At 37.8% G+C, this 19,991-nt stretch overlaps 1 protein-coding gene and 1 long non-coding RNA gene across 3 annotated transcripts in view; one reads left to right on the top strand and one right to left on the bottom strand.

Annotated features, from left to right (window-relative positions):
* LOC136753088 (phospholipase D1) overlaps positions 1 to 19,991 on the bottom strand; it is a 62,035-nt gene that overhangs the window by 27,813 nt on the left and 14,231 nt on the right. For both annotated transcript variants that reach the window (XM_066708916.1, XM_066708915.1), the window contains exons 2-10: positions 7,639 to 7,821; positions 5,998 to 6,167; positions 5,593 to 5,735; positions 5,026 to 5,134; positions 2,220 to 2,285; positions 1,771 to 1,829; positions 1,350 to 1,442; positions 889 to 1,041; positions 60 to 209 (exon numbers count right to left, since the gene is read on the bottom strand). In XM_066708916.1, coding sequence (XP_066565013.1) covers positions 60 to 209; positions 889 to 1,041; positions 1,350 to 1,442; positions 1,771 to 1,829; positions 2,220 to 2,285; positions 5,026 to 5,134; positions 5,593 to 5,735; positions 5,998 to 6,167; positions 7,639 to 7,789 — 1,094 coding nt within the window. In that variant the 5' untranslated portion in view covers positions 7,790 to 7,821. The remainder of the gene's footprint in view (positions 1 to 59; positions 210 to 888; positions 1,042 to 1,349; positions 1,443 to 1,770; positions 1,830 to 2,219; positions 2,286 to 5,025; positions 5,135 to 5,592; positions 5,736 to 5,997; positions 6,168 to 7,638; positions 7,822 to 19,991) is intronic.
* Positions 3,310 to 18,656, top strand: LOC136753089 (uncharacterized). Its single transcript, XR_010817395.1, has 3 exons — positions 3,310 to 3,666; positions 10,210 to 10,352; positions 17,215 to 18,656. It is a non-coding gene; the product is annotated as an uncharacterized LOC136753089 (long non-coding RNA).

Genomic DNA, 19,991 nt, shown 5'->3' with positions numbered 1-19,991 from the left:
AAAGATTGGTGTGCAGCTGCAATCACGATTTAAATAAAATTACAAATTTGTTTACATACCATTTTGCCGGGATGTCGTGTTCTTCTCTGGCAAAGGACCCAAATCTGTGGTCTTTCAGGAATTCCTTCCCATGTGTACGCACAAACTCATCAATAGCCTGGCCCCACCATCGAGCATGACGAAAGCTGGAGCACTTCAACACAAGGGTCCTGGGGAACAATAATTCTTAAGTGCCTCTCAAAACAAAGTTAAAGATTATATTATATAAGGAAGAGCCTAGAAAATATGAACAAAAAATGGCTTGGTTTAGACCTAAAATATTTCGATGAACTTCAGACTTCATTTTAAAGCTATTACATGTGATATTAGATTTGATATTTGTCTACCATGAACTGTGACCCTGTTGGAATACATGGTTGTAAAAATCCACAGAAATTAGAGCTCAAAGTACATGGGGAGTGACAAGAGCTGTAGATTTAGTACATATCAACCTCCATAAAATATGATCTGCTTGTAAAAATACAAAAGACTACAGTACAAATGTACTACAGTAAGCATTAGGCAATTGATTGCTTTGGATCATCATTATTCACAATACAGGTTTACTGGGGTGTGTAAACTATCCCTTTAAATGGAAAAAGGCATATTGGTGGAAATAAGTACCTTCTCTAATGAGAACATTAGTATGGTTTAGTGTAATTATGCTAGGCATTTTAAGATGCTTTTAGGAGGACTCATTTGGCTTCTTCAGTGTGGCTAGGTAGCAAAGAGGACTACCCACAAATATATAATAAATACCCTGGAAATGCAGGGATTTTAAATGTGGATTGCTTTATGGAGTAAATAACTTCCAATGCCCTTACAAGGGCAGGAAGTCTGCTTTTGTACCTGGATAGGCTGTCAATACGAAGTCCGTGCTTTGTCTCGGTGTCCTTTGTGTCCATTTTAATGCTGAACTCTTTATCAACCAGCAGAACAAACGAAATGGCTCCAGAGTCTGGTTTCATGTATGCCACGAACGAGTCTTTCACAACTAACCACCTAAAATGGTAGTGTGATCCACAGCGTTATTACAAGTCATGGAAAACACACATTTCTCATTTTTTGATCTAATCTACAGATTACATAAAACAGGATATCATCAACTCTGAAAGCTGTCCCTCCACAATACACAGGTTTTAGAAAGATATTCCAAACTTCAGCAAGTCTTAAAAGTAGAACATATTTTACATCTCTTTTAAGGTTTCAGTATTCCGGCAGTTTTACAAGTTAAACTGGATAAGCCACTTCTGTTCAAGGAAGGGCGTTGTTAACTCATTATTAGTCAGAGCATACAAAGCCACACTGACCTCTTAGACCAGCGATAGCAGATTTGACTGTGGCCACAGCAGTTCATTCCTGGGATGCGATGACCGCCTGACTTTTTCTGTATCATGCCTTCCCTGAACAGCACATACAGAAATGTAAAGAACAGGAAATGTGCTGCCATCAGTGTGATGTGCAGAAAAATACATTTAAAAAAAAAAAATATATATATATATATATATATATATCCCATTTAACATTTAATAAAATATTTAACTATCAGATGGATTATTTAAGTCACTATACTTTTCACAACTCTCTCTTACAGACAATACAGTACATTTGCTTTCATCTGACATTTAAAATGTTATTAAATCAAGTTGTCAACTAAAATGGTCTTCATTTACAAGGTGTCTTGTGAAATTAGTTACAATAAACAGAAACAAGAACAAGAGCATGTCTTACAAGCCCTTTGGTCCCAAATCATGAATGAAGGACATCTGACTCACATCAATAAACTCCATCTAAAAGGAAAAAAAAAAGAACTATTTTATAAAGAGAAATGTAGTGAAATCTGATCACTGCTGGCTTCAGTTCTGTTATGATACATGAATACATGAAGCTGTGATGCTAATAAAATCAGAAAAGGACCGATTCTGGCAACAGCTCTCATAACTGCCAGAAAAATCATGGTGGTAGTAATGATATACTGTATGTATATTAGAGTTGAATCAATATTAGGGGTATTTGGTTTCTGGAGTACATGGATCAATTGTTTAAATATGACAGCCAAACCATATTACCCTTTTTAAAAACCCCATTAATGTTACATATTTTGTTAGTTGAATTGCTTACAAAAATATTTGTTAGTGGAGTTGTGGGTGCTTACAAGTCAAGGAGAGGAGAAAACTTACTGTGGCATGGTAGTTTCTGTACATGGACGTCCTTAACAACTTGTTCAAGTAGTCTTCTAGTTGTTTCTAAAGAAAATCGGAAAAAAAAAAAGCATTATGAATGGAGAATTCCATGTTTTGGAATTGTTGGGAGCCTTCAACCTGTTTCTGGAGAGAGACAGTCCTAGAGGTTTTATAGGCAACTTGTAGAGGTGAATGGGTACAGATAAAAGTTAACATTTTTGTTAAGAAAACGATTGTCTAAAGCCCCATTCGCATTGAAATGCCGCCAAATATGCCGGTAAATTGCCTGCAAGGATTGCCTGCTTTTTTCCTGTTGCCCCCCATTCACACTGCGTTTGAATGCCGGAAAATTGCCTGCAAGGACCCATTCCCACAGAAAAAACTGATTTCCGGCAAGAGCGCAGTGGCCATGGGGACGAGACGCTACAGAAGCCTGTGGATCCGGAGAGTAGACCCGGACCGGCACTCTGGACGTGTCTGTACAAGTGCGATCATTTCCCTGGTTTAAAGATATGAAAGTAGCGGTAAAATACTCCAAGATGTAATTTTAGGAGACGTCACACTACTGTGTTATTGTACATTTTTAGATATATTTGGCAGCGCGACGTTGATTATAATATTCACAAATATAGTAGCCTATATTGTGTTCTGTATAACTGCATACAGTGTGTTTAAATAGACAGTCACTATTCAGACTGTCATACGATTATGAAAATTAATTGCTTTGCTGGTCAGATCTCCGCCCATTCTGCACAACGTGAACACACCCATGTATTATTTGGTTGTATCAGAAGTAGAGGTCTTCACGGGTCCACCCGAACCCGAGGACCCGGGACCGGCCTGGGACCCGTACGGGTTCGGGTCCATATTTTAAACAGTCAGCAAGGTCCGGGTCGGGTCCCATTCTTGTACTTCGGGTCTCGGGTCTGTTTAACATTGTGTGTGATAACCGAGTGACGCGATGACTTTACCGATTGACGATTGGCTCTTTCATTTAGAAGACGGGACTTATTCCGCCATATCGGTGTTTGACAGATTACGTAAACCGCAGTGCATTGTGGGCATCGGCGCGATTTTTGAGATTTCGTGGTTGGAGTTTGTTCGCTTTGTATCTAAATCTATGTCAGACACGTCTCAGAGCACAATGACCACAGATTAGTGATGCTAATGTCATCGCCGTGGCACTGAACCAGCATCGTTATTATAGTTCAAAATGGCAAACAGTGGAAGTTATCCTATTATGCGAGATACAACAAAACTGCAAAGCTGCAAAGTCGCATTTGTCTTCCGCCACCGTGACACCAAGTGGACTTTTGAACTATACAGGCGCTTTCAATCAGCAAGAGAGGAACAACATGGATGTTATTTTACCAATTTTCCTGGCGAGGATGGACTGTGTGCATCACGGTCTGATACAGGAGAGAAGCTACTAGCGTTACATTAGGTAAGACAGTTTTATTTTCACAACTTGTTAATTGTAGGGACCGCAAACTGGTATTAAAATTTTATCAAATAAACAATCAGAGTTGTGTATTATAAAGATGTTTACCTAACAATTTCATACGTTAAACATTTAAACAAAAATTGCATCTGATCCCTACAAAGATGGCTTTATAGCGATTAGCTTCAAATAATAGTCGGGTCCGAGTCGGGTCCGGGTAGCACATTTTCGGCATTTCTCGGTTCTGCACGGGTCCGGGTCCAAACTTTCAAATAATAGTCGGGTCCGCGTAGCACATTTCTCATGTCTCTTCGGGTTCAGGCACACAGTTTTGGACCCGGGAAGAGCTCTAATCAGAAGTAGTCAAATGTGTTGAACTACATGTAGAAACTTTAATGCCGACATTATTATTATTATGTATTTATTGGCAGACGCCCTTATCCAGGGCAACTTACAAATAAGAGCAATACAAAGTGTAAAACTATAGTACAGTTCAAAGCATAATGCAATTTACAATTTACACACCTGTATAGGAAATATACAGTAAACAATACAATGTAGTCATATGTATTTGTTCTTGTACGCGTTATGCTGCCATTTCTTATAGGCATTAATCATGTAAAATGTAAATATCTGGCGTTTTATTAATACAAAAGGAACCAAGCTCACTTGATTATTGCAATATGATCTGAGTCCTGAGAAAACACGGAAGTGAATCACAAAAACGAACCCAAGTTACGAACTGAACTGAGCAAATGTGAATGGCGAGCACACTGATACATTGTTTCAAAGCAAACGAACCCAATGTGAGGTGGTAACACGTTTGCCTGTATAGAGATAATATATATTTTGTATTATTTATTGGTACATAACTTGTGTAAATGTGTAACAATAGTTAGCATTACATACGCCAACCTGTTGGTTCATCAATAACACTCAGAATTGCCGCGACTATATTGTTTTCAACCTCCGCCATTTCTAACCCGGTCCGTTTCTCGTTACGGTCACAAGTTCTTGTTCAAAGGTGGCTTAATCTTGTCGCGTTGTGGTCGGAAAAATGCGGCCCTATTCTGTTTGGTTAGGCAGTTAGCTGACGCACTGCATCGGACTTGACACAATTTGCTAGCAATCATTTTCCTGCTACATTCACACAGACACGTTGCTGGAAAATTGCCAGCAATGACCCATTCCCACAGACCTTGCCTGCAGTTGTTTCAGTGTGAATGGGGTTTTAGTAACACAGTTGTGGCTCTGCAGGCTTTCCGACCTCTGAGATAGGGCCTAGAGTTATGAACATCAACATGCAGGCTTTCTGTGCAAACAAAGCTTTATTACAGACATCTATGCAGTCCCGAGACTCACCCGTCTACTTGACACCTGTTCCTCTCTGACCAGGTTATCACTCCCTCGAGGTAAAGTGGGCATCTCTCTCACTTCACTCCTCTTGATGGTCTGTCTTCTCACTGTGTGACTGGGAAGGAAAAGAGAATGAGCAAAATCCCCTCTATAGCCTGTTGCATGATAAGGACCTCATCACAGTACTGTATGCAATTGCAGTCGACTCATTTTTTTGACGCAAAAAAGGTTAACTTTTTATTTAACACAGAGAAAGAGTGTCTAAATAGCCCACAGGAAGTCAAGAATTGTTATGAAAATTATTTGGCAATTCTTCCCTTTGAACTTCCTGCATTTTTGTTTTCCTTCTTCCTTCATTCTCACCCTCACTTAGAACAATGAACTTAAAATTAAATATTTAAACATTGTATTCCCTTGCATGAATGGGAAGCAATTGTGTAAAAGCCTTTCCCAATATTAGAACAACTACCAATGGCCTGCCACTCTTTGCACCCTATTTAAGGAGCCTGAAACAACCCCACTGTGTTTGAGACTGAACTTTAAAACTTAAGTTTTACACTCAAATAAATGTACCTCCTGGTTGGCAGTGGGATCCTCATGAGGGTCTTGTATCGAATGAGCTCGCGGTGAAGATCGTAAAAGTGCTTCTGTTTCCTTTTTACACGCCAGGTAAAATTCCCATGTCTTATTTCAATTGTGAAAACAACCGTGTGAACCTACAAATAAGGAACAAAATCAACAACAGCATTTAAAATGGGATGTGTGAACTTTCATATTACTACATGCATCAGTACAATGCTTTGTGTTTTTTCTTATTTCTAATTTTTCATATTTCTTCATAACTTTCCTAGAACATTTACTTGTAGTGTGCCCCACTGCAACTAAAAGTAACTGACTCATCATGTCTGTGTCTTGTCTGTGTCCAGGCTGGCCCATCAAAAACTAAATTGCAAAAAAGGAAGCAAAATAGACCCTGACCTTTGAGACGCTCCTTTGATGTGTTATGTTAAAGCGGTCCTGTGCTGAGGTGAAGCGTTCCACTTCCAGAATTTTAGCTACAATGGGAACAGCTGTGAGATACACCTTTGCCGTCGATTCCTTAAATCCTTTGGTGTCGTAAACTGCAGAAAAGGGGATCCTGGAAGTTTCTGCAGTAGAATCAGTGATGACATTAGGGAAGTAAAACTCAGAGCCACAAAGACAGAACTCAGCGTTTCCAAAGTGCAGTTAGGTCATTCAACAGTTCACATGGCAGTCTACTGGAAAGTTATGCATGCTGAGGAAAGTTTTTGCCTTCATGAAACAAAAACCAATTACAAAAATGGAAACATGCCAAACTAACTAGCAGGGACTGGAAAAAAGTATGGCTGTTTTAGTGTGTATTATTGAGCTATACACTCACCTAAAGGATTATTAGGAACACCATACTAATACTGTGTTTGACCCCCTTTCGCCTTCAGAACTGCCTTAATTCTACGTGGCATTGATCCAACAAGGTGCTGAAAGCATTCTTTAGACATGTTGGCCCATATTGATAGGATAGCATCTTGCAGTTGATGGAGATTTGTGGGATGCACATCCAGGGCACGAAGCTCCCGTTCCACCACATCCCAAATATGCTCTATTGGGTTGAGATCTGGTGACTGTGGGGGCCAGTTTAGTACAGTGAACTCATTGTCATGTTCAAGAAACCAATTTGAAATGATTCGACCTTTGTGACATGGTGCATTATCCTGCTGGAAGTAGCCATCAGAGGATGGGTACATGGTGGTCATAAAGGGATGGACATGGTCAGAAACAATGCTCAGGTAGGCCGTGGCATTTAAACTATGCCCAATTGGCACTAAGGGGCCTAAAGTGTGCCAAGAAAACATCCCCCACCACCACCAGCCTGCACAGTGGTAACAAGGCATGATGGATCCATGTTCTCATTCTGTTTACGCCAAATTCTGACTCTACCATCTGAATGTCTCAACAGAAATCGAGACTCATCAGACCAGGCAACATTTTTCCAGTTTTCAACTGTCCAATTTTGGTGAGCTTGTGCAAATTGTATCCTCTTTTTCCTATTTGTAGTGGAGATGAGTGGTACCCGGTGGGGTCTTCTGCTGTTGTAGCCCATCCGCCTCAAGGTTGTACGTGTTGTGGCTTCACAAATGCTTTGCTGCATACCTCGGTTGTAACGAGTGGTTATTTCAGTCAAAGTTGCTCTTCTATCAGCTTGAATCAGTCGGCCCATTCTCCTCTGACCTCTAGCATCAACAAGGCATTTTCGCCCACAGGACTGCCGCATACTGGATCCCAGTAAGTGAGCAGATTGTGAAATACTCAGACCGGCCCGTCTGGCACCAACAACCATGCCACGCTCAAAATTGCTTAAATCACCTTTCTTTCCCATTCGGACATTCAGTTTGGAGTTCAGGAGATTGTCTTGACCAGGACCACACCCCTAAATGCATTGAAGCAACTGCCATGTGATTGGTTGGTTAGATAATTGCATTAATGAGAAATTGAACAGGTGTTCCTAATAATCCTTTAGGTGAGTGTATAACCTACATGAGTTGTGTTAAAAAAGTTTTTGAAGCACATCAGTAAATAGCTGCCCACCCCCCCTCTTACCTGGGTAACTTGGATCATTACCATCAAAGTCCACCTCCTCTCCTTCCAGATCAAAGTCCAGATCCCTGGTGTCCAGGTTGTCCATTATCTGGCTCATGTCATTGGCCACAAGTTGTAGCGTGCTGTTGGTGAGTTTCTGTGGCTGCAACATGCCTAGCACTCAACCTGCAGAGCAGGGGTCACCTACAGAGAGAAAACACACTTGGGCTGTAAACAAGTGTATCTTCTGACTTTCAAAGGTGTAAGAATTTCTAGTATTGATCCGCAGCTATATTGGACTTATTCTAATTAATTCCGTTTGGCACAGAGCCTGTATCTGCCTTTCCATCTGAGTCTTGATGAATCTGTAGCAGACAGACACTCAGTTCTCATAACATTTGATTTCCCTTGCCTTGACACTTTCAGAGAATGAGGTAAACATGGCTATATTGATAACAAATCTTCCTGTTTCCGCGAGTCGTCCACAATGTTACAGAAGTGATGGAGTGGAAATGTACCAGAGGGTTTGACATATCTACTCATTAGCTTTATTGTTTATTATTCAGTAGGCAATATAATTTGTTAGCTTTTCATTTTAATCAGTATTTAATGCATATTCATCGATTCACTTTCGAGGTCTTGACGCGTGAAACTAGCACAACGGAAGTAGTTTGCCGAGGACGAAGTCAAAAATGTTTAATTGCAAAAATCACCAAAACATCCGTAGATTTCAATCGTAACAGCTCTAAAACATAAGATAATGGCTGCGTTCATGACACTTTTGTGCCAGCTAGATTGCAGACGGAAGTCTGTGCATTACATCATGGTCTGTGTAGACGTGGACGGCTTTGGCATTATAACTGCAGTCTGGAGCAGAACAAACATGGAGGCGGTGTTGAGAGAAGCCAGTGCTATTGGCAGAAGAAGTGAATGCAAACGAAGTTCCCTTCTTGCTGCACCACCTTCATACTTTACAGCAGGTGTAGGGAACCTTTTTCCTATCAAGGGCCATTTGAGTGTTCAGAAATGTATTCACGGGCCACAGCCTTAATTAATACACCTGCATCAAAACATGAATACAGATGAAACTTACATTCTAATGCAAGAACAAATCACTTTTTTCTAAACGCGCACACTGCAGTCAAAACATAAATAACTATATAGCCTACAATAAGATAATGAAACAAGTGTAAATGTAAATATTGGAATAATGCTCAAAAACAATATTTTATATTTCAAAAATAACATTGCATTTATCAAAACATAGCTGTACACTAAAGTAAACATTTTCAACAACGTGTAAACTTTGTTTTCAACATACAAAACTATAGTTAATAAAATCAGTGTATCAATAAAATATTTACTATATATTTAGCCTGCATACCTGACAGCTCGGTACAGTCTACACAGGACACGTTTCTCCACTTTCCCTACATGAGCTCGTACCTCACACTGCATTTTGACAGCCCTCTCCAGGTGAACACTTTTACTCCACGAATATATAGCATCGCAATAAATGCTCCTCCGCTGATAATGTCCGTGAATCATTATTTTGCATGCAATGTACCTGCGCTATTGCACTCTGTATTATGATCAGTAGAGTTTAAGCACTCGGTGCCATTTGGACCTGGCGTTTCACTCGCAATGTTTCACAACACTGGCACAAACCCACGAATCATCACTGTCATTCCCAATATCACTGATGCCCCTGAATCAGTCATGTTCACATACACTGCATTTCCTGTAATGCTGTACAATGCGTGTGTTTTTCAAGCACATCAAAGACTGTGGACAGGTAGAGATTGCCACTTGAGCACCAGACTGACTGGGTTATATTTGAGTTATTATGTATTCTAATGACCGGTAAAAATAACCCGATTTTGGCTATTCTAGGTAAATGTGTTTATAACTTATTTATTTTCGTGTTTATGCAGTAGAGATGTTTAATATATAAGCTTGGCGCTTCTAGTGTTAAGTGTATGTCACAGAAATTATTTTTTTCAAATGGACTCTAGGGCCGAAGCAAATAGCCTCAGGGGCCTTATATGGCCCAGAGGCCAGACGTTCCCCACCCCTGCTTTACAGTGTAATCAGAAAATGGGCCATTTAAGTAGTTTTACGACCCTTTAATACATTTACATTCGTACAATGTTTTTATCCTGCTCATTGTTGGGACACTTAAGGGTTAAATACTAACATACTGATCTAATTAATTATTAATTAATTATTTTTTTGTACAATTTTATATTGTACACTGGTTTTGAATCTACATTTAATGTGTGATTTGAAAGAAATACACATGTAAAACATTGTGTATTATTATGGATTTCCTTGCCAGGTGTGCAACTTACAAATGCACATAATGTGAAAATTAGGTTAAAATGTATACGTACACCACTAAAACATGCATATTATTTTATTGTTGAACTGACAATCTTAAAAATATTATATTTCTGTTGTACTTTGCCACATCTAGCATGAAATTCGTAAGATCCTTGACGTGACTCAAGGGCGATTCACACCCCCTGACTAGGTGGTGCTGTCCCATGCAGTGAGCGCTGTCTCTGATTGAAACACGTCTTTGTCACACAGCGCTCTTGGATTGTTTTGCTGCCGCGGCTGCTCCAGCGCAGTTCCTGAGAAGCTGCGCAGCTGCGCAGACTTTTAAGCCTGTGGATGTGTGACCTGGTGACGTCTTTTCCGCCCGAGTTCACGCAGACCGCTAACTTGGACAGGTTTGTTGCAGATTCTGCGCAGACTCATCAAAAGTATGTGCGTCGTGAATGCAGCCATTAGAACTAGTCCATGTGGCTAGTGCATAGAGAATCTGTACTGGCCCGCAGGAATCTGCACTAGTCATTGGCTATCGTTAAGATCGACCCCTGAATATGCAGGGCCGGCCTAACCTTTTGGAAGCCATATGCAAGATTGTGGGGGCCCCCACCTCGCTGAAAAACATTTAGGCCTAAGTGGTGCCCATCTTAATGGCGGAGAGAAAATGTTTAGAAACTAAAACTAAAAGACACACAAACATTTAAATATTGCACAGAACAGGTTTTGCACTTTAACATACACTGTACATGTTGAAGAACTAGATTTAGTAATAAATACAAATCTAAATAATGCATATTTAAATAACAGCAATAAATAGTTTAGGTAAAATAACATCCACACAAAAAACACAATAGTGCACAATACACAACACAACACAACAGACCCACACTAATAAAGAGAGCATAATGATAACAGGAAACAAAAGTGATCCACATTGCCATTAACCATTAAATGCCCGTTAAACAACTTACTTTACCTTGAAACCCACGATTAACGGACCAGTTATCTTTCACTTTTAAAATGCGTCCATTTCGTGATATAAACTATACGATTATCTCAGACAGTAGCATTTGAATGTAAACTGCAGGTTTACATTTGGAAAATGGTAGTGTTTTCGTAATAATTTACCCCATTTAATGGTGTTTCGAGGATTGACATTGTCCATGGCATCTGTGTGGCCATATACCTTGAATAAAAAGAGGAAAGCCAGAAATGTGTTTTGATACTAAACATCAGTTTTCAGCACTGCCATGAAACACAACTATCATGCTTAAGTGACTGAGTTTAAAATAATAATAGCTAGCTTGGTTAACAAGTGAGCCGTGAGGTGAAATAAAATTATGAATAACATCCGTTACATTCCTCTACCTCTACGCCTTGTCCTCTTTCCGCCTATTCCTCTTTTCTACACTGGGTAGGAATGCTCTTTTAAAAAACACCATCTCTCTCTCTCTCTCTCTCTCTCCACAACATTGTAACAAGTCTTTTCAGTCCACTCAAAACATGAAACAACTATAATGTTTGAGTTGAATATGGGAAACCACTACGTAGGTCAGACCAATAGGGTCTTCCTGAGGCATGTTCAGTGTGGCTTAAAAACACATTATCACTGATCAGTGGTCTATATATTTAAAAACACACAACATCTATTATTGTATAGATAGATTTTTAAAATAATATTTAAGCTTTCTTTGTAAGACCACCAATTTTTATGCATCAGAGTGTTTGCATGGTGTACCAACATTCAAACCCTTTAACATTATTAAAGCAAATCCTACAACAACATACCGCATGTGAACTTTGAGATTATACTTGACCCATTTGCATCAGTGGAGCAGATAAGAGAACAGGCCCATACTTTCCGTATTACAAAGAAAGGTTGATATTAACACTAAATGGCTTGTTAATTTAAGTTAGGAAAATATCTAATTCATCTTTATTTCACAAATGAAACGTGAAATAAAAATAATTTTCAAATAATTTGTAATGAGATAAAACGACAGTTTTTGATATAGCTCTGTTCTAAAGGACCAATTTAATATATGCATATAATTAAGTTTGGACTTGCTAGTGCGCAGGCAAAGACCCCCATTACGGCTGAAAGCTGATCCTGATCAAATGGGAGTGTAGATGCGACACCACTGATCCTGATAAAATGTTCCAAGGCATTTGATCCGCATCACAAATGGCAGTGTAAACGCGCCTTATGGTATACATTACATGACAAAAAACAATGGAACAAGCCACCCGATAACAATACCTTGCTGCAATACATAGTGATACAATACAAACATTTTAGCAGTGTAAAGACAAAACTGCACTTGCACAGGCCCTTTTTTAATAGCCAGCTCAGTAACCAGGATTTTGTTAATATTCAATTTTGAATAAAAAGGCTACAGAAAACATTATGTTAAACTTATGTTTTATTATAGATGACAAATGAAGACTTAAGAATGCCCCGATGCATTACAATGCAATTAATCAAAATTACCCATACAAATCTTCAGTCTGGCTATTTAAACTTCACAAAAAAGCTGCTTAAGAGAGATACTGAAGGTATTTCCTCAAAGCATCCTATGATGAGAATAATTAGCAGTCAATGTATGTAGGTTATTATTGGATGACAAATTATTTGGTCTGGAATCATAGAATACAATGTTTAGTTTTTTCCTAACACAAAGCAGGATACACGACTCTTTGTCATTATTCACTGTGAGAGTTGCAGACTATCCAAATTGAGGTCATGCTCTTGGCATTCAATGTACCAGGATCCTTTGGAAAATTATTATAAGTCTAGGAAGTGATATTATTCTATATCTTAAAAATGTGTGAATGTTTTGCTTTGTACGTTTCTAACTGAAGCAGTAAATCAAAATCTTTACGACTTTCTTACAATGACTTTTGTTCCTCTTATTGAACCGATTACACAATACCTTTAAAGTTTAAACTGCTTTATGCAAATCACAGAGTATGATATTGGTGATCAATCTTTTATAATATTGTTGTAAGAATGTCTAGTATTGATCAGCAACTATATTGGACTTATCCAAATGAATTCCTTTTGGCTCATATGCATTTCTGTCTGTGTCTTGAGTGTGTAGCAGAGACACTGACACTTCAGAGAATGAAGTAAACATGGCTATATTGATAACAAATCTTCCTGTTGTTTCTGAGAGCCGTCCACAAGGTTAAAGAAGTGGTGTGGTGAAATATACCAGAGGGTTTGAGATATCTACTCATTAGCTATTTTGTTCAATCAGTATTTAATGCATATTAATTGATTTTTTTGCTAATAATTCCCATTTACAGACTTTTCTTTGTTCGCTTTTGAGGTCTTGACTTCTAAATAACCACACCTATGCCGAGTCTGGGGATCCTCTGAATCTCTAAAAAGGGTTTAGCAATACTGGGAATTTGCCAAAAATTGCAACATCAATTGCACAATGTCTAGATGCAAGGGAAAAGGGAAGCACACAACATATCAAGTAAGCCATATATCACATCTATTAAAGTGGTAGTTTCTTTTCCTGCCAAGGTAATGCTTGGGAGGACACGTCTCAAAGTCTAGCTTGAGCACTGGACTAGAAAGCATTTGACACGTCGATGTAAATTTGAGTGCAATTCAAGTAACAAAAATTGCTCATTACAGAATCTGTCAAAAGCAAAATCGTATTCAATCGTCCAAATTGTAACCTGTGCTGTGTCTCACTAGTATTTAAACATAGGCTGGGATTAAAGCAAAACTTTGACCCACCCGCTAATAGAAAACTACAGAACTGTACTCAGTTGCAGCTTCATTTTTAGTTAGATGCCACTGTCTTCTAATCAGACTATTCTGTTCTGCTTATAAGAACATCATATTAAAAAACGACAAAATCTTCTGACACTAAATCCCTCTGTAATACAGACCCTGACCCTATATCATGTTTCAAGTACATTATGAAATAAAATTTGAAATTAACCCATATGTGTGCCAGCTCATAGATCATGTCATTGGCTTCTACCAGAGCAGTCAAGAAAAAGACCTGTCATTTCCCCAGGTTTTCCTAATGAACAATAAACTGATGAATAATGATTTGACTGGTTTGCCCAGATCTTGTTGGCATGGAAATTTTTTATATAAATAAATATAATGGGCAGGTTATGAATAAGCCTTGTAAGTCTTGCTTTGCATGACCACACTTCACAAAGCTTTAATCAGTAAAGTTTATACCATTTTAAAAAACTATTAAAATGTAAGTAATGTGAAGCCACGCTTCTTTTGTAGTCAACTGTGGACAAAGAGTACATGTATAGGATATTAGATTATCAAATGTTATAGTGTGGCAGGTTTCTTTAACTTTCATGAACAAATACAAATGTAAGCAGTCAAAATTAAGGAGATTTATTGCACAGCTAAATAAAGGATGTTCACGGTGCCAACTCACAAGTAGGAAATTAAAAATATACACAGAAAAAAGACCTGCCTATTTGTGGATCTGACTGACAATAATACCTGGCAAGTAAATATTTACTGGCTTCGGGTAGCTCAAACGGGGAATCCCACAGCCGTAATCAGAACAAACATGAAATCAATAATTAAAGAGAAGACTGCAGTGAAAGGTACCAATGAAAATCAGAAGAGCCAATAAATCAGAGAACAATTAAGACTATTCTGTGATAATTCAACCTGTCCGCAGTCTTTGAAATAGGCCTTCCATGAAAAGGATAAAAACATTGAAGAAGCTGCTTTTGGAGACTTTTGTTTGCATTTTGTTGTATATATAAATAAATATAAATATTTATTAACTCATGCAGAGGCAAAGAAGAGCTCCCAAGGACATGGTGTCTTAATCAAGACACTTGTTCTCCCAAGCATTACTCCAACCACTGACACAATCCAACTATATGCAGTACTATACAATTACTGTATAATTCTACGTTTAGGTATAAACAATCCAATTTTAGAAGCTGAAGCATGTGTGTAAATAAGGGGCTTTTATTTTATGAATTTAATAAACGGGTTGAGGTCTGGATCAAGGTATAATACGGAACCATATTTCCTCAGATTGTCCCATCAATAAACAAATGCCTCATCTTTCTGGCATTCAGCTCTTTACCATATACAGTCAATCTGCCCTGAATGAAAGTCTTCCTGTGCTGTAAAAGGCTGTCCTTGAATAAATCAAGCATTGGTGACACCACTTAACCTTCTATGGCAAAATAAATTCAATACACTTTCGGCTGATCAAGACAGGATTGCTTTTGTAGTAAGGATTTCTCCAGCATTATTCAGTCTGAAAAGAATACAATGCTTTGATATGAGAAAAACTAAATGTATGTAAAGTAATTCCTGATATACAGTAATTAGGCACAATTGCACTTGACACAAATGACATTACATAGAAATTACACAAATCAAGCTCAACTGCCAGGAAACCGCATTCGGAATACTCATGAGAAATTGCCAGTTGTTTACAGAAGTGCATTATAACGATTGTATGAAGAACACCCACATGATAGTTTTGCAAGGTACACATATTAATCATTGAACAACATGGACAGAAGGTTCACTATATGGGTGGAAGTTATTGTAGAGCAGATACTGAGGCATTATCACCTTCCTGATAACAGGATGGAATGTCTCATGAGGAAAACCAAATCAAAACTACAGCTAGTCAGAGCACAGAAAACGGGCATTTAATAAACCAGAACAGCATTTCAAGAGGGATATATCAAAGGTAAAGTTGCACTAATTTATGAAAAGATATCTTAAAAGGTTTGAAGGCTAGGTTTGAAGGCTGCAAGACAATGAAACTGAACCCAGGGTAACTCGTTTCAACCTGTAGTATTACGTCACAGTACCAGTATGCAAGAACTGTTCAGACTCTGCCACTTTGGGTCACTTTGATTCTCACTACATTCATCATTACATTAAGCTTGAGCTTTCAGTTTAAAGTCATAACATAGAGCTCTAGAAAAAATGAAGAGATCAGTTTCTCTGGTTTTACTATTTATAGGTATGCGTTTGGGTAAAATGAACATTTTTGTTGTATTCTATAAACTACTGACAACATTCTCCCAAATTCCATTCCTTTCCATTCATATTTTTATTTGGTTGCCATACATGTAGAGATGCTGATTTAAGAAAAACTTGCAGTGGTCTCTTAATTTGTTCCAGAGTTGTATATTATGGTATTATTGTGTTGGAGGCAGAAACATGCATGCATCACAACTATGTGACTCATTGTCACCATTTCTCACAAATCAGATGGGGAAACAAGCAGCACCTCAATCTGTAGAAGTGTGTGTACGGTTAAAAGTGCAGTGTGATCAGTCTTTGCAGCAACAACGTTTTGAAATGAAAGGCAATAACAAGCTTTGTCGAGGGTAGCAATACATAATAGTGTATAATGGATTTCCAGCAAGCGTGTTAACTTTAAAACATCACAGTTAACAAAAGATTGAAGGCTATCCTTTGTGCCCATTTGGAAAGAGTAACAGCCAGGGCAACTCCACAACAGATTGATTTAAAGATAATTATTTTTAACCTGGACTTTGATTATTTAGGTTGCAATACACCACATAACTAAACATAATGGCTCATCAGGACAAAATGCAACTCAGCAGTAAGCTGTATAAGGGTGTAGGCCCATCTTTGGCATTAACAACTGCTGCAATCCTACTGATAGTTATGATGTGTTTTATGGGATCGAAGCCAGGACTCTGGGCAGCTTATACCATGCCACTCTAATTGAGCCAATGTGTAATAGATTACAAAGTTAAATAATATCAATACTTTCCCTTCACAAAAACACCTGGCCTCTGGTTTAATCTATTACAGACAGAATTAAGCTTACCCTTTTACTTTTGGTATTATATTGTGGAATTAGCAGAAACAAGAATCTGTTAATTACATTGCACAATATATTGGGTGTTAAATAACAAATCTGTTTAAATCTTAAGTCTTAAATCTGTCAAATATGGCCCTATGTATAAACACATCAGCACTGATCTAGTGGGGTTTAACATATACCGTACAATGGATTTAAGGGTACAGGAGCATATAAGTGGCCAATGTAGCTTTAAAATTAAGTAACACTATTTCAAAGCTGATTGTTTTTTTTATTTTCCTGACATGCGATGAATAGTAACAAGAGCTTTGATACCAGGATGCTGCATCTATTATCATTTTGCCAATTGTACCTAGTGATTGGATATCAAATCAACTATCAAACAAGTCTTCATGTTTTTTTATATATATATATTTTTTTTTCCTTCTAGGTATGAAACTTGAAGAACCTGCTACTCGAAGAAACTCCAAATCAGAACAGTTCTTTGTCTGAATACCTCAGTTGGTTTCAGGACACCACCCTATACTTCAGGAAAAGTCTGTGAGAAGGGAGGGGTGCAATATCAGTAGAAGGCTAGATTATGCACTGTGACGTTAAGCATACTCACGAAGATTTCATCAACAGCATGATGTGTCCAAGCAAGTCTCTCTCTCTCTCTCTATCTCTCTCTCTCTTTCCGGGAAGCATTACTTTTACTAAATGCTTTAGCTTCCAAGACCAACCAATAAGCCCTTATAAAAACATCCAATTTTTAATTCATTAGAAACCCACAACACCTGATCTTTTACATTCTGTTCATTAAGCAGAGGAATTGAATGGAGATGCCTGGGAAGAGAGATTGTTTCCATAATTGCCACACATCCTAGGAAGTCCATTGTGCTTTAAAACATAAAAGCTCACTCACCCATGGGTTATGGGTGAAAAATCTGATAGTTAGAGGATTTAAAGCTAGTAGCCTCAGCCAGCATAGCTATAGATAGCCTAGTTTAGAAGCTGCCATGATCCTGCAAAGAAGGTTAGCATAGGCCAAAATTTGTCAATGTCTCATTTAGTTTATAGCTTTGCCATTTTAAAATACAGGAATTGGCACTAAAACGCACATTAAGCATCCTTCACAATGATGTGTATAGGCCCTCTTCACAATTTTACTTCAACAGATTACATACCTAGCACATTAATGGTGCGTTTCCATGGGGTAGATGAAAGAAGCCTTTTAACAAAAAAGCATCTGCCATCAAGTACTAGGTTTTTAATTTGCGAGGGGAAGATGTAAATGTGTAGTCTTTGTAGAGATCAACACCATATCCTTCCTAATTTCAAACTAAACTGTTCTTCAGGATGTTAAAAATACTTTAATGCCATTAAATTAAGCTTGTTTTAATCTTTAGCTGTGACTACATGATCAAGCAATTTTATGAAAATTATAAAAGACCATTAGGAAATACATTATAAAAACAAACACAATCTTCATGCAATATTAGCATACAAATAATAGAGTCTAGATGGGTGCACTGGGTGTACATTTGTAACAGAATGCATTAGGAAAGTATAAAGGTTTGCATTGGGACTGAAGGATTTCTTAAAGCCTTTATAAAAAATAAAAAAAAAAAACACATCACCTTTGAGTATAATTAAATTAGTTGGAAACACTTACTAACAGGAATCAAAACAGGTTGCTTCAGGAATTCATAAAATCCCCAGTTACAATGGCAGTGAGAGTTGTTCAAGGCCTAGATTTATAGAAATATAACCCAGTTAAACATGCAAGGACTTCTATGTAATCAGATACCCCCCTAAAATTAATGTACATCATTCATGTCGAATTAAAGACAAGACTGCTCGTAATATTAAAGTGCAAATTTTACACTCCCAGTTTGCCTCACAATATTTACTTTTGTATTGCTTGCTGTACAGTTTATTTATTTTACACACAAATAAAGAAAGTATTTATGGATGCCCTTTGACCAACAAATATATCTGCATCCAAATTCTCAGTTCTTAGTTTGCATTCTCTTATAATATGTCAACTGATAGCCGGCCAAGAAGACCAGAGGATGGGGTAAATTTTACCAGCAAACTTATTTCAGTGGTTTTGTTTTTTCCCCCCCACATAAAACTGTTCAGTGAAGACACTGAACTTGAAAGGCTAACAACATTAAAAATTAAAATAATTTTTAACACCCCCCTTAATTCACAAGGTTTAGATTAAAAGGTCTTTATTGTAACATTTCAGATTAAATGTAGCATTAGGAAACAAGGGAAATCTTTTCATAGCATCTTAGTCTCATCCCATCCCCCACCGCAGCAAGCAAAAGGGGTATTGAATACGGAGGATGCCTTAGCCAACTTTAAGCTTACCAAATATATGAAATTGCTTTAGGAATCCCAATCACATTTTGCAACTCTGACAAAGCCCATATTCATAAAACGTTTAATCTGGGTAATCTAACCTAACCTGAATTCACAGATTAGTATTTACTGGTTGAGCCAGTCTGGGACACATTCTTCATGTAAATGTTACATTGTAGGAAACTTTGTATTATGAGCATTATTGAACTTTAAAGAACCCAAGCCAAATCCATGTGTAAGGGTAATTACAAAATGATTTTTTTTGTATTATGTACAACTTCAGAGGTTAAAATAACAAAGGTAAATAATTAACTTTCTTCACCGTTTTGTGTGCTTTGCATTTTCTGAAGTATTAGTCTACAGTACAGCAGGGAAACGGAACGTACTAGGCAGTTTGGATCATCATAAACAACCTTGATAAAATTAGCTGTAAAAAGATCAAGCCTAACCTTTCATAAGAAGGGTCAGTTGTATTCAGTCATTTGGCTGCTTCACAATGCTATTTATAAGGTATAAAGACCAAGAAAATAGGAAAATTAACAACAAAAGTCAGGTTTGGTTTCTCTTTGGGAAGGGATATGCAAACACCATTTAAATTCGAGGAGTTTACATCCATGGAAAACATTTTCAAAATCAAGCCCTTTGTGCATTACACATGAAGCAAAGACTCAAGAGCTCAGACTATGAATTAATACTATTAACTAAAACTGCAGCCATAATCTATTTGTTATTTCAGACCAGACGGAAGACTCTGGAGTAGACGCTTCCATAAAAGGTTCCAAAACTAAATTATCATACCAGTGCATTGTGTAGATAACACACGTTTTAATAAAGACTTTATGAAAATACAGATTTTAT

The sequence above is a fragment of the Amia ocellicauda genome, chromosome 7 (genome assembly GCF_036373705.1).
Source record: "Amia ocellicauda isolate fAmiCal2 chromosome 7, fAmiCal2.hap1, whole genome shotgun sequence".
Lineage (NCBI taxonomy): Eukaryota > Metazoa > Chordata > Actinopteri > Amiiformes > Amiidae > Amia > Amia ocellicauda.
Note: the sequence above shows the minus strand (reverse complement) of the source record. Positions and strands in the feature narration are given on the sequence as shown.